The 15353-nt window shown below is 42.5% G+C and overlaps 1 protein-coding gene across 2 annotated transcripts in view; it reads left to right on the top strand.

Annotated features, from left to right (window-relative positions):
• The window catches only part of TBC1D22A (TBC1 domain family member 22A), a 476952-nt gene extending 463083 nt beyond the window's left edge, over positions 1–13869 (top strand). For both annotated transcript variants that reach the window (XM_038410573.2, XM_043496366.1), the window contains one exon: positions 10646–13869. In XM_038410573.2, the coding sequence (XP_038266501.2) occupies positions 10646–10774 (129 nt within the window). In that variant the 3' untranslated portion in view covers positions 10775–13869. The remainder of the gene's footprint in view (positions 1–10645) is intronic.
• The last annotated feature ends 1484 nt before the right edge of the window (positions 13870–15353 follow it).

Genomic DNA, 15353 nt, shown 5'->3' with positions numbered 1-15353 from the left:
TATTTCTTATATTTTCTATATTTCTTTCTTTCTCTTTCTTCTTCTCTTTCTTTGTTTTCCAAAGCCACAGACCAAGACACCTACAAAGTTTCAGCTTGGAGCAAATTTCTATGAATGCATTACTAACCCTTAGAAAAGAAGGATTGCTAGTAGGGCTGTCAATTAATCACAGTTAACTCGTGCGATTAACTCAAAAAAATTAATTGCGATTAATCACACTACTAAACCCAGTGAAATGTATTAAGTATTTTGGATGCTTTTCTACAGTTTCAAATATATTGATTTCAATTACAACACAGAATACAAAGTGTACAGTGCTCACTTTATAATATTTTTTATTAAAAATATTTGCACTGTAAAAATGATAAAAGAAACAGTATTTTTCAATTCATCTCATACAAGTACTGTAGTGCAATCTCTTTATAATGAAAGTTGAACTTACAAATGTAGAATTATGTGCAAAAATAACTGTATTCAAAAATAAAACAATGTAAAACTTCAGAGCCTACAAGTCCTACTTCAGCTAATCGCTCACACGAAGTGAGCTGTAGCTCACGAAAGCTTATGCTCTAATAAATTTGTTAGTCTCTAAGGTGCCACAAGTACTCCTTTTCTTTTTGCGAATACAGACTAACACTGCTGCTACTCTGAAACAAACAAGTGTAGTTACAATTTGCAGGAGATAACGCTGCCCACGACTTGTTTACAATGTCACCTGAAAGTGAGAACAGGCATTCACATGGCACTTTTGTAGCCGGCTTTGCAAGATATTTACGTGCCAGATATCCTAAACGTTCATACGTCCCTTCATGCTTAAGCCACCATTCCAGAGGACCTATTCTATAGTGCTAATCTGTTAATTACAGTTAGCAACACAGCTGTCAAACAAGCAGAAAGAAATTTAATGACAACAATTTTGGTAGTACTTTGGCAACTGTATAACACTTACATGACTGCATTTGAGAGAGCACATTTTAAAAGATATTCTGATGCTTTTTCTGTTGTACTGCTAATTATCAGCTATGGTTATGCTTGTCAGATTTATAACACTGCTTGTTTTACAACTTCCTTTTTCTATCTTACAAAACAAGATTCCTTAAAGCAAGTGATACCTTAAGCTACCAGGAAGCAGATGAAGCCATGTTAGATCCAGGTCCAGGCACCTGAACTGAGATCAGGGGGCCTGTCTCTCTTGGACTCTCAATGACATACACACACCACCCATGAGCCCATACAGCCTGGAGGAGGGAGGAAGCTGCCTGATTGAAATGCAGAGGGGACAAGAGCTAGACCTGTGATGGGATCAGGGAGAGTATACTGGGATTAGTAGCTTGGGGGGGTGAGTTGGAAACTGAGACTAGCTGGGCATGGAGACTGGGGTGAGAAGTGTAGGAATAAGACTGGGTCTGGCTGGGTGAAAAGACTAGGACTGGAACAAAGAGCCAAGGGTAGGGAAGAGACAGGACAGAGACAAGTTGGAGGGGATGGTGCAGAAAGGGTCATGCTTAGCAGGAACATGTGGAAGAGTTTATATCCATTGTGACGGAGCAAGGCCAGATGGCTATGGAAGAGTAGTGGGAGATAGATATATTAACTCCAGGCTAAACAAATCCCTGGTACCAGGATAAGTGAAATGGCAGCTGCTCCAGGTCAATTAAGACACCTGGGGCCAATTAAGAACTTTCCAGAAGGCAGGGAGAAGGCTAGGTTGATTGGGACACCTGAAGCCAATCAGGGGCTGGCTGAAACTAATTAAAAGCCTCCCAGTTAGTCAGGTGGGAGTGCATGTCAGGAGCTGTGGGAAGAAGTTGTGCTGTTGGAGAGGCTGAGTAGTACACACCATATCAGGCATAAGGAAGGAGGCCCTGAGGTAAGGGTGAAGTGGAGCTTGATGAAGTGAGGGCTGCTGTGGGGGAAGTAGCCCAGGGAATTGTACATGTCATGTTTCTAAAAGGTCAGCTACCATAGCTGATGCTATTAGGAGCCCAGAGTAGAGGGTGGGCCCGGGCTCCCCCCCCCTTTGCCCCCTGTTTAATCACTGAGACTGGGAGACAACAGAGACTGTGCAAGGAAGGATAGCTTCTCCTCACCTCCCTTGCTGGCTTATGATGAAAATGGCTCAGTAGACTGTGACCCTTGTCTCTAGAGAAAGAAGGATTACATGGAGGGTCACAGTGAGCCTCTGAGGCTAGCAAAATCCACCAGGAAATGCAGGACCCACAGAGGCAAGGACAGAGCTTTGTCACAACTGGTGTCAGGAGTGGGATTTCGTTCAGAGCGTGGCGGAAGAAAGAGGTTTTTAAAAAAAAAAAAAGTGTACTGGGGGTTTGGATTTTTTTGGTTTTGGTTATTGTTTGTTTGCTTTGTACCACAATGGAGGAGGTGGTAAGAGCTCTGGTACAAACCACGGCAGCCCAGCTGGAGGCCAGCAGGGTTCAGGCAATGGCACAACAGGAGTCTATGCGGCTACAGCAGGAAACCAATCAATTATTGATGAGCCAGGAGACCCAAGATCATGCTCTCTTGAGAGAGGTGGTAGACCAGCTGAAGATCCTCACCACCCAGGCCCAGAGGTCCAACAGGACGTGAACCCTGAGGGCCACTGGATGTCTGCCAAAGATGACGTCAAGAGATGACGTAGAGGCATATCTCCTCTCATTCGAAAGGACTGCTCAGTGTGAGGTGTGGCCCCAGGAGCAGTGGGCCAGCATTCTCGCCCCTTTTTTGTGTAGAGAAGCCCAGAAGGCCTACTTTGACTTGCCTGCCACAGATGCCACTGACTATACCTGTCTGAAGAAGAGATCCTAGCACAAGCAGGGGTAACGGCAGCGGTAAGGGCCCAGAGGTTCTATGAGTGGAAATACCAGGAGAACAAACCCCCAAGGTCCCAGCTATTCGACCTCATACACCTCGCACAGAAGTGGTTACAGCCCGAAGTGTGCAGGCCGGAGGAGATTTTGGAGACCCTGGTCATAGACCATTACATGTGGGGACTGCCACCAGATCTCCGCAAATGGGTAGGCCAGAACGATCTGTCCATGTACGATGAGACGATCACACTGGTAGAAAGATGGTTGACAGCCAGGGGACTGACCTGACTACCCAAGGAAGGCCCCTTTTGAAGCAAGCACCCGACCCCAACTCTGGAATGTTGGGCAGTCAAACCCCTGCGGAGTCCTAGGTAGAAGAAGGGGGGGGGGCGAAAACCAGTGGGGATCCCAAAAGGAAGGGATTGGCCTGAGTGGGGGGAGCCCCAGGACTATAAACCCCCTAACCCCCGGGATAGGAAAGTGATTAAAAGCAATTATAGATGTTATGCATTTGGGGAGTGGGGACACATAGCAGCACAGTGTACCAGCACCGAGGAGCCTATGCCATGTAACTTGGGGGATTGGGAGGTCCCATGCTCCCTTATCCACCTCGCGGGGATCGCATTAGCCCCACATAATTACACCAGGCCAGTGAGGATAAATGGAGCAGAAACTACAGTGCTTGTGGACTCTGGGAGTGCTATCACCCTCATATCGGGTAAGCTGGTAAAAAATAGTCAGCTGCTACAAGCCAAATGCGAAGCAGTGACGTGCATGCATGGGGCCGTGAGCCATTACCCCACCATCCCAGTGGAGACAGAAGTTCAGGGAAACCCCATTGAGGTGACCATGGGTGTAGTTCCTATACTCCCATATCCTGTAGTCATTGGGAGGGACTATCCAGGGTTTGATAATTTACTCCCCACAGAGAGGCTGGAGGGAGGTGGGGACCCTCAGGACAGCGACTCATCACCGGGGGAATGTCAACCCCCGATGTTTGCTGAGATTTCTCAGGATCTGTTCTCAGCCTCCCGAAAGACCCGGAAGACAAAAAAGGAGAGGAAGGCCGCGAAGGCCTTGGGAACCCGGATCCTGACCCAGGGCAAGAAGACCTCCCTAGTAGGCAGATGGACGCGAGGAGCCAACAGAGAAACTTCCACCACAGAAGGTGAGCCTGAAGCTGCCCCCAGCCATGACACTGGCGTGCCGTTGGAAGAAGCAGAAGCCGGCCCCTGGGAGCTTGGGCAGGTTAGTCGCAGGAGAGAGACTTTTGGGTGGGACCAGACGGAGGACCCCAGATATGATAATGCCATGAAAGAGGTGGCCGAGATTGATGGGATACCTGTGGATGGGAAGGTCCGGGGTCCCAGACCTTACTTTATAGTGAAGAAAGATCTCCTGTACTGCGTGGTGCAAATGCAGGAGCAAGAGATGCAAAACTTCTGGTGCCAGAAAAACATCGAAAAGCCATATTGAGTCTCGCCCACAGTCACCTGTTTGGAGGACACCTAGGAGTAGAGAAAAATCAGGCACGGATCCTGCAGAGGTTCTTCTGGCCAGGAGTACATGAAGATGTCCGGCAATACTGCACCCCTTGTGCAGAGTGTCAGTTACATAGCCCTCGCCCACACTTGCGGGCTCCTTTTGATACCTCTTCCAATAATAGAGGTTCCTTTCGAACGGATAGCCATGGATCTGGTAGGGCCCCAGAGAAGACAGCTCGGGGCCACCAACATGTGCTTGTTGTACTGGACTATGCAACCCAGTACCCGGAAGCTGTTCCCCTGCGCAACACAGCTTCCAAGACAATAGCTAAGGAGCTAGGACAGATCTTTGCCCAGGTTGGGCTACCCAAGGAGATATTGACTGATCAAGGGACACCTTTCATGTCCAAGTTGATGAAAGATCTCTGTTCACTGCTCCATGTACAAGCCCTACGGACCTCTGTATACCACCCGCAACAAATGGCCTTGTGGAAAGGTTCAATAGGACCCTCAAGGCCATGATCAGGAAAGTGATGAGCTGGGATGGGAAAGATTGGGATATCCTATTGCCTTACCTCATATTCGCCATCCGGGAGGTTCCGCAAGCCTCCACTGGTTTCTCTCCAATCAAACTACTATATGGGCGCCACTCTCGGGGCATATTGGATATAGCCAGAGAAGCCAGGGAAGAGGAGCCAAATCCCGGAAGGAACATAGTTGAGCATGTACTGCAGAAGAGAGATCGGATAGCCCGAGTTATGCCCATAGTACGGGAACACTTGGAGAGAGCACAGGAGACGCAACGAACCCATTATAACCACCAAGCGAAGCTTCGATGGTTCCAACCAGGGGATCGGGTGATGATACTGGTGCCAACAGCAGAAAGTAAACTGTTAGCCAAGTGGCAGGGACCCTACAAAATAATCGAAGTCGTGCGAGAGGTGAACTATAAGGTACGGCAGCCAGGCCGCCGGAAACCGAAGCAAATTTACCACATCAATCTTCTAACACATTGGCATGATTGAGAGGCATGCTTAGTTATGCAGGAGACCCTTCCCCAGGAGGATAACTTACACGAGCAAGTAAGGATATCATCCGACTTGACGCCGATCCAAAAGATCCAGGCAGCCGACATGATTAATCTCAACAGAGATGTGTTCTCTACAAAACCAGGGCGGACGACTGAGACCTATCACCATATCCGCACGATCCCCGGAGCCAAGGTAACATTGAGACCCTACCGAATCCCAGCAGCCAAAAGAGAGGAAATCAAGGCCGAAGTAAAGAAAATGTTAGAATTAGGGGTTATTGAAGAATCTTACAGTCAGTGGTCCAGTCCAATTGTTCTAGTGCCTAAACCTGATGGTACCATGAGATTCCGTAATGACTTTTGCCGACTGAATGAAATATCCCAGTTTGATGCATACCCCATACTACGCATCGACGAACTGGTTGACCGACTGGGTAGTGCCCGATTCTTGTCTACACTGGATCTGACAAAAGGGTACTGGCAGATTCCTCTGACCAAAGAAGCTAAAGAAAAGACAGCATTCTTCACCCTGGATGGGCTATTCCAGTACACCGTCCTCCCTTTTGGGCTACATGGGGCCCCAGCCACATTTCAGCACCTCATGGATAAGCTGCTGCGCCCCCATACTAGTTATGCTGCTGCATACCTAGATGATGTCATCATCCATATGCCAGACTGGGGAACCCACTTGGAGAAAGTTGAGGCAGTACTGCGCACCTTAAGGCGGGCTGGTCGCACTGCTAATCCTGCTAAATGCGCCATAGGGCTAGCAGAGGCTAGGTACCTGGTATATATTGTGGGAAGGGGCATAGTGAAGCCCCAAACAAATAAGATAGAGCAATTCAAAACTGGCCCCGGCCGACCCAAAAGAAGCAGGTCCATGCGTTCCTAGGCGTGGTAGGCTACTACCGACGGTTTATTCCCCACTTTGCCACTAGGGCAAGTCCCCTAAAGGACCTGGTGAAGGCCCGAGGTCCATACATGGTAAAGTGGACCGATGCAGCAGAGGGGGCATTTACAGACCTTCGGTTGGCCCTCTGTTTCCAGACTTTAACAGGGAATTTGTTTTACAAACAGACGCTTCCGAGGTGGGATTGGGAGCAGTTCTGTCGCAAATGGTGGGAGAAGAGGAACACCCGATTCTCTACCGAAGCAGAAAGCTTCTCCCAAGAGAACAGAAATACGCAGTAGTCGAGAGAGAATGCCTTGCTGTCAAATGGGCTATGGAGACCCTGCGTTATTACCTCTTAGGCCAGCGATTTACTCTTGTGATGGACCATGCACCCCTAGTCAGCTGGGTGTGCATGTCAGGAGGTGTGGGAAGAAGTTGCGCAGTTGGAGAGGCTGAGTAGTACACACCATATCAGGCATAAGGAAGGAGGCCCTGAGGTAAGGGTGAAGTGAAGCTTGAGGAAGTGAGGGCTGCTGTGGGGGAAGTAGCCCAGGGAATTGTACATGTCATATTTCTAAAAGGTCAGCTACCATAGCTGATACTATTAGGGTCCCTGGGCTGGAGCCCGGAGTAGAGGGTGGGCCCGGGCGCCCCCCCCCCTTTGCCCCCTGTTTAATCACTGAGACAACAGAGACTGTGCAAGGAAGGATAACTTCTCCTCATCTCCCTCGCTGGCTTATGAAGAAAATGGCTCAGTAGACTGTGACTCTTGTCTCTAGAGAAAGGGTCACATGGAGGGTCACAGTGAGCCTCTGAGGCTAGCGATATCTGCCAGGAAACGCAGGACCCACGGAGGCAAAGATAGAGCTTTGTCACACCACTTAAGCAGAGGTCCCCAAATTGTGGGGCCCGAGGGCATAGAGGAACTTTTGGGGGGCCACAGCTGGGGCCTTGGCCAGCCCCCATAGGGGGCAGGGAGGGAGCACCACCCAGCTCTGCTCACACCTCCAGCTGTGGCCTGAGTCTCAGCCCCCTTATCCCTGTCTGTCTTTCCCATCTCCACACCGTGGAACCGTGGCCCTGCTCCCAGCCCGGACAGGGTAAGGGGTGGGGGCATGAGGTAAAAAAAATGGCCACGGCTGGACTAAAGCATGCTCCCCTCCAGAGCCTGGAATGGAACCCAAGTTCCCTGAATCTCACCATTCCTCTATTACCAAATAGCAATGAAACCTACTGGCAAAGTGTCCCATCCTCCTCTAGTTCTGGTCCACAAAGAAGATTACAACCTACTACTATCAGTTACTCCATTCACTCAAGAGACAGAAGGTTATGTGGTGAATCTTAAGATTTGAACTCTGCTAATGACCCATGTGGATATCAATATGTTGCCATGTGAAGGAATGTCTTTTCAGGTTCCTTTTTTAAAAACCTAGGAAATTATACAAAAAAAAATACCCTTATGTTAAACGAGCATTATTAAGTTTGCAAAGTCATGCACTCGGAAGTTAGGAAATACCAGAATTAAGGTTTTCTGTGCCCTTGTGAATATGTATCATGAAGTCTTTAATTGCATGATCCTATATTATGTTTTCCACAGGGCACAGAATGGACAGTGCTCAGTGAATGAACAGCTATTCAATATTTTGTTTTCTCCTTGTTGTTCAATGCCTTATGTACTGCACACTATTCAAACAGTGCTCTGAAGGCAGAATTTCTAATTTCCTCATGCTTTCTATGGCAGTTATCGCTATGGAAGCTGAATACTTCACAAATGTTAGTTAATTTATTACCCAGCACCCATGTGAGATAAGTGGGTATTATCCCCATTTTACAGACAGGGAATGGAGGCATAGAGGGATTAAGGTAAAAATAATCCATTGATTTTGGGTACCCTATTTGAGACACCTAAGATTTGATTTTTCAGAATACATAGTACCATATAAAAAGAAAGAGTACTTGTGGCACCTTAGAGACTAACAAATTTATTTGGGCATACACTTTAGTGGGCTAAAACATGAAGTGGGTCTTAACCCACGAAAGCTTATGCCCTCATAAATTTGTTAATCTCTAAGGTACCACAATGACTCCTTGTTCTTTTTGCTGATACAGACTAATACGGCTACCACTCTGAAATAGTATCATATAGCACTCTTTTCTATTCAAAGCACAGCTCCCATTGACTTCAGTTGTTCCTGTGAATGCTCAGCACTCCTGCAAATCAGACCATAGAGTCTTAAATTAGGTGCCCAGAAAATGAGACTATTAGTGACCACCTATGAAAAGTTTGTTTAAGTAACTTAATGAGCATCACATGTGAACTGTTTGGCACAGAGAGGGATAGAATCTAGTTCTCCAGGCTAGTATTCAGCTTTCTTAAGGATGAGACCATCTTGTTTCTTTCTGCAATCCTCCACCTGATTTGCTACGCATCTTCCAATGAGTGCAACAAATGAAGCCAGGGTCCTATAGACAACAGTTCCCTTAACTACACAGTCCTGATTCATTGTCTCTCAAGTGGTACAGGACTGTCCTAACTACTGACAGGAGATGAATTTGAAAGTTTGCAGCAAATACATAAACAAATACATAATTATATTTTTAAAGGGAAGAAAAAGGTACAGATACATTATTAATTATTACAATTGGAGAGGTGACCTACTGCCTGTCAGAGACTTCTTCATAATGTACCGGGAAGGTGAAAGGCCCCTTAACAGTTGATCAGTTTTTTATTGGGGGAAATTCCTTTCCAGCCCTGATATTCTGATTAGCTATGGCTCTGGCCATGTAAGCAAGGACAATTGTACAACGTCTTATATTGAAAGGTCATGCGAAGGTTAACAAAGATGTATTTTGGCTGACCAAAATCGATGTGTGGGAAACCATGCTCTTTCTGGTCACTGGGTGATAGAACAGGAAGAAAACTAGTTCCTCCAGTGACCCCTTATCCCCCAAAAAGTGGAGTCAACTGCCAATCCTTGTAAACCATTGGGATTTAATCTTACCCATGATGGATTTCACATACTCCAACCACAGCTGTTCAACTGGCCAACAGCACATTTGAAATGCCTTCTGATACCATGTGGCCATACCATTTGTAATATATAATTCCCATAGTGGTAGGAATACATATTTTAGAAAAATATTTGTATATGTTTTAGTTATTATTTCAAAGTATTGTTGGAAGTGAAACCTATTTTAATCTGTTAAAAATTTCATAATGAATGATGAAGTAAACTGAACTAATGTAATCTTCCAAAAAATCCCCAGCATTGTGGATATTAAGTAATCTTACAGATACTTCAGAAATGAATTGTTTTTGTCAGTGTATAAATAAGGGAGCAGTTAAAAAAATTCAAAAAGCCAGATTTTATCAGATTTAATTTTGCTATGTGTGCTTTACTTTATGTAAGGGCCAGCTGGATGGAATTTTATTCTCCAACACTTCAGGTGGCTCAGTACTGGGCAGTTCTATGCACCATCCATTTAGTGAACCTGGGTTACAAAATTAGATTCTGAACCTGAATGTGCAGCATAGTCAGTAAGTTACAATAATGGTAGTGCACTGCGTTTCACCCTGAAAATATAGAAGTTATGGTAATATGAAGTAAAATAAGTATTTATTTTATAATCTTCTAAGAAATGAGTATAGGATTGATATGCCAGAATGATCAGAGCATGCATAATGATGGTTGAAGTGACCTGGGTAAGAATTGTTAGTAACTGTAACTAGATCCTTGATTCAAATCAAAAGACCCATGGAATATACAATACTTGTTTTCCACCTTAGCTCTCTTAAAATTCCAGACAAGAGGTGAGTGGAAATTGGAAAGAAGTCTCAGTACTTACATGATGTTGCAATTTGCAACTGTGGAACCAGAAATTGTGGTTAAAATAACTGGGGAAATAAATTAAATTGCTATTTATATTAAGCAAATTTACTGTACTTTGATAAAACTAGATGGGAGGAAGGATAGTCCCATAAAGGTAACAGATTGGGACTCTGGAGACTGGAGTTTAGTTTCTATTTCTGCCAGTGACTTTCAGTCTGACCTTGGGCATTAGATCCCAGTGCTTCAGTCCCCCATCTGTAAAATGTGGATAAGTATTCCTTTCCCCTCACTCTTTGGCTGCTTTGTCTATTTAGATTTGCTGGGTGTTTGTTGTTATGTGTTTGCCTAGCATGTTTAATGCATGAATGGAGGCCTAGGCATTACCACAGTACAAATAATAATAATAGACTGTAAACTTTTCAGGGTAGAAACGATCTCTTACAATGTGTAGGGATAGCACTTAACACAATGGGGTTTCACTGTTGGTTGGGCTTTCAAGGCACTACACAAATACAAATAAATAATAACAAGCTCACTATATTACAATTCTATTTTAACACCATTCCTCTTCCTATTTCTTTTTCTTTGTTCCTCCCCAGGAGTTGCTGATTTTTTTACAGAATTTGCCCACAATGCACTGGGGAAATGAAGATATGAGTGTTCTCCTAGCAGAAGCCTACAGACTGAAATTTGCATTCGCAGATGCCCCCAATCATTACAAGAAATGAGTATAAAGAACCAGGAATTTTAAGACCAGCTTGTTCTGGAGTATTATGGCTTTCATTATTCTGGTTAGCACTTTCACATAATTACTAATCATTGCATTTAAATAAAGAATTCTGTGAGCATTTACAAAATGAGACTGGAATACCAAAGAGATGGACAGACCAGGATATTGAACATTATATTAACATAAAAGTGAACTTTCTTGCTCAACATATAAAAGCAACATAAGTTCAATTAAGTTTCATAGTATTTCATTTTTCTTACTTTGATAATTTCTGGAATTATGTATGACTATGAAATGCATTTTACGTTCATCTCTGCCTAGTGATTGGCCTGTGTCCATGAGCCTTAAAATCTGTTATGGGAATGATTGTGAGCTTGTATAATTATTCCTATCTAAGCAATACTAGTCTTTGATACCTTTTCCTGCTTATATTTGTCTGTGACAGGAATGATTCCCCTTGGTAGAAAACAAGGACACATCATGAGTATGAACGTGAATTTGGAACAGTAGGGCTCACAAGTGTTTTTATTGTTTTTTTTTAATTTTGACCCTGAGAGAACATTTATATCTTATTTTGTATTGATATAGAGAACCAAAATAGGAAAATTCTACAATAATAACACAACATATGGAATCTGAATAGGTGGCACAATTTGCACATTTTCTAGAAGTCATTAAGGTTGTCCTGAAAGCTCTCTCAGGCCCTGTACACCACTGTAACCACATGTTAAGGATTTAAGTGATGCTTAAGGATACATGTCAGCACTGGATGAAATTCTCCCATAAGCCTTATATTTTGGAATATTTCTAAAACACACTGAATAAATTAATAAATATGCTTTTTCTGTCCTGGTAAACAAATTCATAATTAGTAAGTTTTAAAAGACTTGAATGTTTTTCAGCATGAAAGTTCACTTCTAAGGATTTTATATTCAATGGCTTAATTTACAATGCAAAATGTTTTAAATATCAGGTATTGCCTTATGATCCATTTCTAACATGTTAGAAAATGAAAAAAAATAATATTTGTGTACTTCACTTATTTGTTGAGTGGCTTGCTTGATGATTTGTTCTCTCATTGTGATGCAGGTGAAGAGCAAAGATTGTTCCTATTAACAAGCAGCCCAAATCCCTCCTTGCAACATTAGAAGAATAAAAAATCCCCCCAAACTTTCTACAGTTAATGTTCCTTCATATAATCACAGGGTTCTGAATGAATTTTTACAGACCCTTAATTTACTATACTGTAAATGGAGTGTTTATTTTCAGGGAAACTTATAAAATAGAGGAGTTCTGCCTGAAGCTGAGAACTGCAAGGGGCACAATATATTAGGAACTCAGAGTTGTTTTACTTTAACACATTTCCAGAGTGAGTTACACAGTATTAATGGCACAAGTGTAGAAGTAGCAATGCACTTTGTAGTTAGGGGAATAAAGATCTTCAGGAAGACTTTGTCTTAAGATATAATAATAATGAATTATTTGCAATGTCTTACAAAATATTATCCCTAAGTTGGCTTGTTTTTTTTATTTTGGGGGGACGGTTTGACATTAGCAAAATTACCTGTTTTGTGGGCCATGGTTCTTGACAGTATTTTGACTAATTTAATAGCAGAATCAAGATACATCAGAATCAGTTTGTGCTGTTATATGGGATTTGTCTTTTAAAATGGCATGAAATTGCTAATGGAGAGGAAGGAACCAACTTAATTCATAAACTGTTTAGTATCTAGGGCATGATTCTGTTCCATTGAAGTCAAAGGGACTCAATCGAAGCAGGATCAGGCTTCTTGGATTACTGTATTTGTGCCTAAAGTACATAGTCTATGTGTCCATTTTAAATATTAGCGTAGTCCCAACATTGGTATTTATCTTTAATGGTCTAGTCACAGTGTGTCTAGAATTAACCTTAAGTTGACAAAGAATGTCATATTGTGCCTAACCGAATATCTACCAGTAACAGAATACACAAAGCCTGAAACTTTTATGTGACCATTTGTGGTAGTTATATCTATAAAACATAAATAAAAATAATCCATTAATTACTGTAACTAATTCAAAAGAGAAAAAGCACACAGCAGTAAGCATATAATGTTTTGTGGGATTTGTATAGTTAACTTTTTTTTATCAAGACGTTATTTAGGTAGTTATACAGAACGTTAAAAGTCAACCCAAAGTTGCTTGCTGTGTTAGATGCTACTATGTAACGTTTATAAAGCTTGGTATGTATTTTTAAAGTTTCCTTCACAAGATACACTGACGTTGATTGGTATGTCTTCCAAATTTCAGTGGTAAATATCACTTTCTTTAAAGGAAATGCTGTCATGCCCCCAAAAGGGGCTACATTTGCTGTTGTGCCCATGTCAGAATTTAAAGATTGTACTTATGCACATTGCTTAATGAGGGTGTTGGGGAGTTTCCTAATGTACTGATTATATAGAGAGGATATTTTAGTACATAGGAGGCCAACCTATTTTTATGTAAAATCTCTCCCAATTTATAATACCGTAAAATTTAACAGAAAAACATTTCACTTTATAAAAGTAATTATCCTTATGTTTTCATAAATAAGCATCTCAGGCAAGGTGTCGTTCCAACCAAACTGTTACCTAGAGAGAGGAAATAACTTTCTCTGTCATTTTTACATCCATAGACCTATTTTTCAAAATCAAGCATCAGAATATTAAAATCGGTTTGTAATTAGTATTTTCTTATGGGTCAAAAATTTTAAACATATGGGAGGCATCTTGACACATCATTAGTGAGTCCAATCTGCAGTTTAATAAAATTGATGTGAAAACACTGAAGGCTGTGTTGTCTAAAATGCAATGTCATATGGGATTTTTGTAATAAAAATGTACAATATAGAGAAACAGCTTTATGGCTTCAGTATTCACATAGAAGTATAAATAACAAATTAATCAACTCTGTAAATATAATACATGGGAGAACATAAGATTCTCAGCTTGAACTCTTATGTACATCTCTAATACATTATAACAAATCATGTTACAATGTTCTTTGGCTTATTTTCATATGGAAAAACCCATGAATTTGTATTTAACTTCAGAACTATAAAATAAAATATAAGTACCCAAAGTTCAGTTGTATTTTTGACAGAGAGATCATAGTTTCAATAGACACTGCTTAAAAACTGTAAAATTAATAAAATATAATGCAATAAACACATATTTCTGTAGTAATGTGTTATGTAGCATAGAAAGCACTTTTTAAATCAGAGATATTTGGAATTGTATCATTTTTATAGTAGTAATACACTCCCAATCCTGTCATAAACCACTAAACTTAATGGGCCAAGTTCTGCTCTCATTTATATTTTTGTGACTCCCTGCCTTGAAGACTTTACAAGCTAATCAGACAAGCAACATACCACAGTATATCCCTGCATCATGAGCCACATGAAGGGAGGCACAGGGATGTTTCCACGAGAAGCTGATGAGGCAGGTATAGTTGGCCGAGCAGAGGGGGTGGAGGAGGGAAATGCAATAAAAAAACAAGAGCCAATCAGTAGGGAGTTGCAGAGTTGTGACGGGCATTGTGAAAGTGAGGACAAGGAGCTTAAACTTGATGTGATGAAATAGCAAGAACCAGTGGAAGGATTGATTGGGGTTGTGGGGGGAAGGGTGATTTGGTAAGGACAGTGAGCTAGAAAGAGAGGAGGATATGGGTATTAAGGTAGCCACAGTGCAGGTACTATTGTCAAGATGGGGGAATATCATTATCTTGGTTGTCTAGACAGAAAGAAAAAGGATGGCACATAAAAATGCTTTGCAGACCCAGTTTTTTTTCAAGGGCAAGAGAGAGGGAAGTGCTACAGACAACCATTATGTTCCATATTTGAAGCACAGCAAGAATTGTGACCAAGTTGAAGGTCTCACATTCAGTGACTCTTATGCTTCTACATCAGGTAAGCTCTTTTGAAAATCTCACCTGTTCAGTTTAAGTTGAGGATGACACCAGAAGATGTCAGAGAGGCAGGATTGGGTAGAGGAAGACAAATCAAAACTGGGGAGAGAGATGAGAAAGAGAGGATGTAAAGTGAGACGAGGAGAGAGATGAGCCCACTGAGTGATCTGGGGTAACAATGCCATGGAGAGCAAGAAAGTGTAGCCTCTAAATGAGATGATGAACAGCAGGAGGTGAAGATAAGGTCTGAAAACCAAGAGAGAATGAGATTTCAAGGAGGCTGAGGATGGAATAGAGGTCCTGAGAATTGACCAGGAAAAAGATTTTTGGAAATCTAACCAGAAGCAATTTATTTTATTTATTTTGAATGTATAAAATATAGCAACAGGTACCCATCCGATATGCCAGGTGTGTCCTAAAGGTTTAAATATAAAATAATAGGAAAGGACTGTCCCAGACATTGGCCCACTCCTTCTTCAACAGCCTGAGACAGAGAGATCAGAAATGGGCTTTTGTAGCTTGCCTGAAAGGTTAACAAATCTCGGCTTTGGTGGGTGGGGAGTGAAGGGTAGACGGAGAGAATTCCAAAACCAAAGGCCCCTCACTGAGAATGCCCTGCTAGCACCTTCCCATCCTTCCTGTCAAGGAGC

This window comes from Dermochelys coriacea, chromosome 1, assembly GCF_009764565.3.
Source record: "Dermochelys coriacea isolate rDerCor1 chromosome 1, rDerCor1.pri.v4, whole genome shotgun sequence".
NCBI classification, from domain to species: domain Eukaryota; kingdom Metazoa; phylum Chordata; order Testudines; family Dermochelyidae; genus Dermochelys; species Dermochelys coriacea.
Note: the sequence above shows the minus strand (reverse complement) of the source record. Positions and strands in the feature narration are given on the sequence as shown.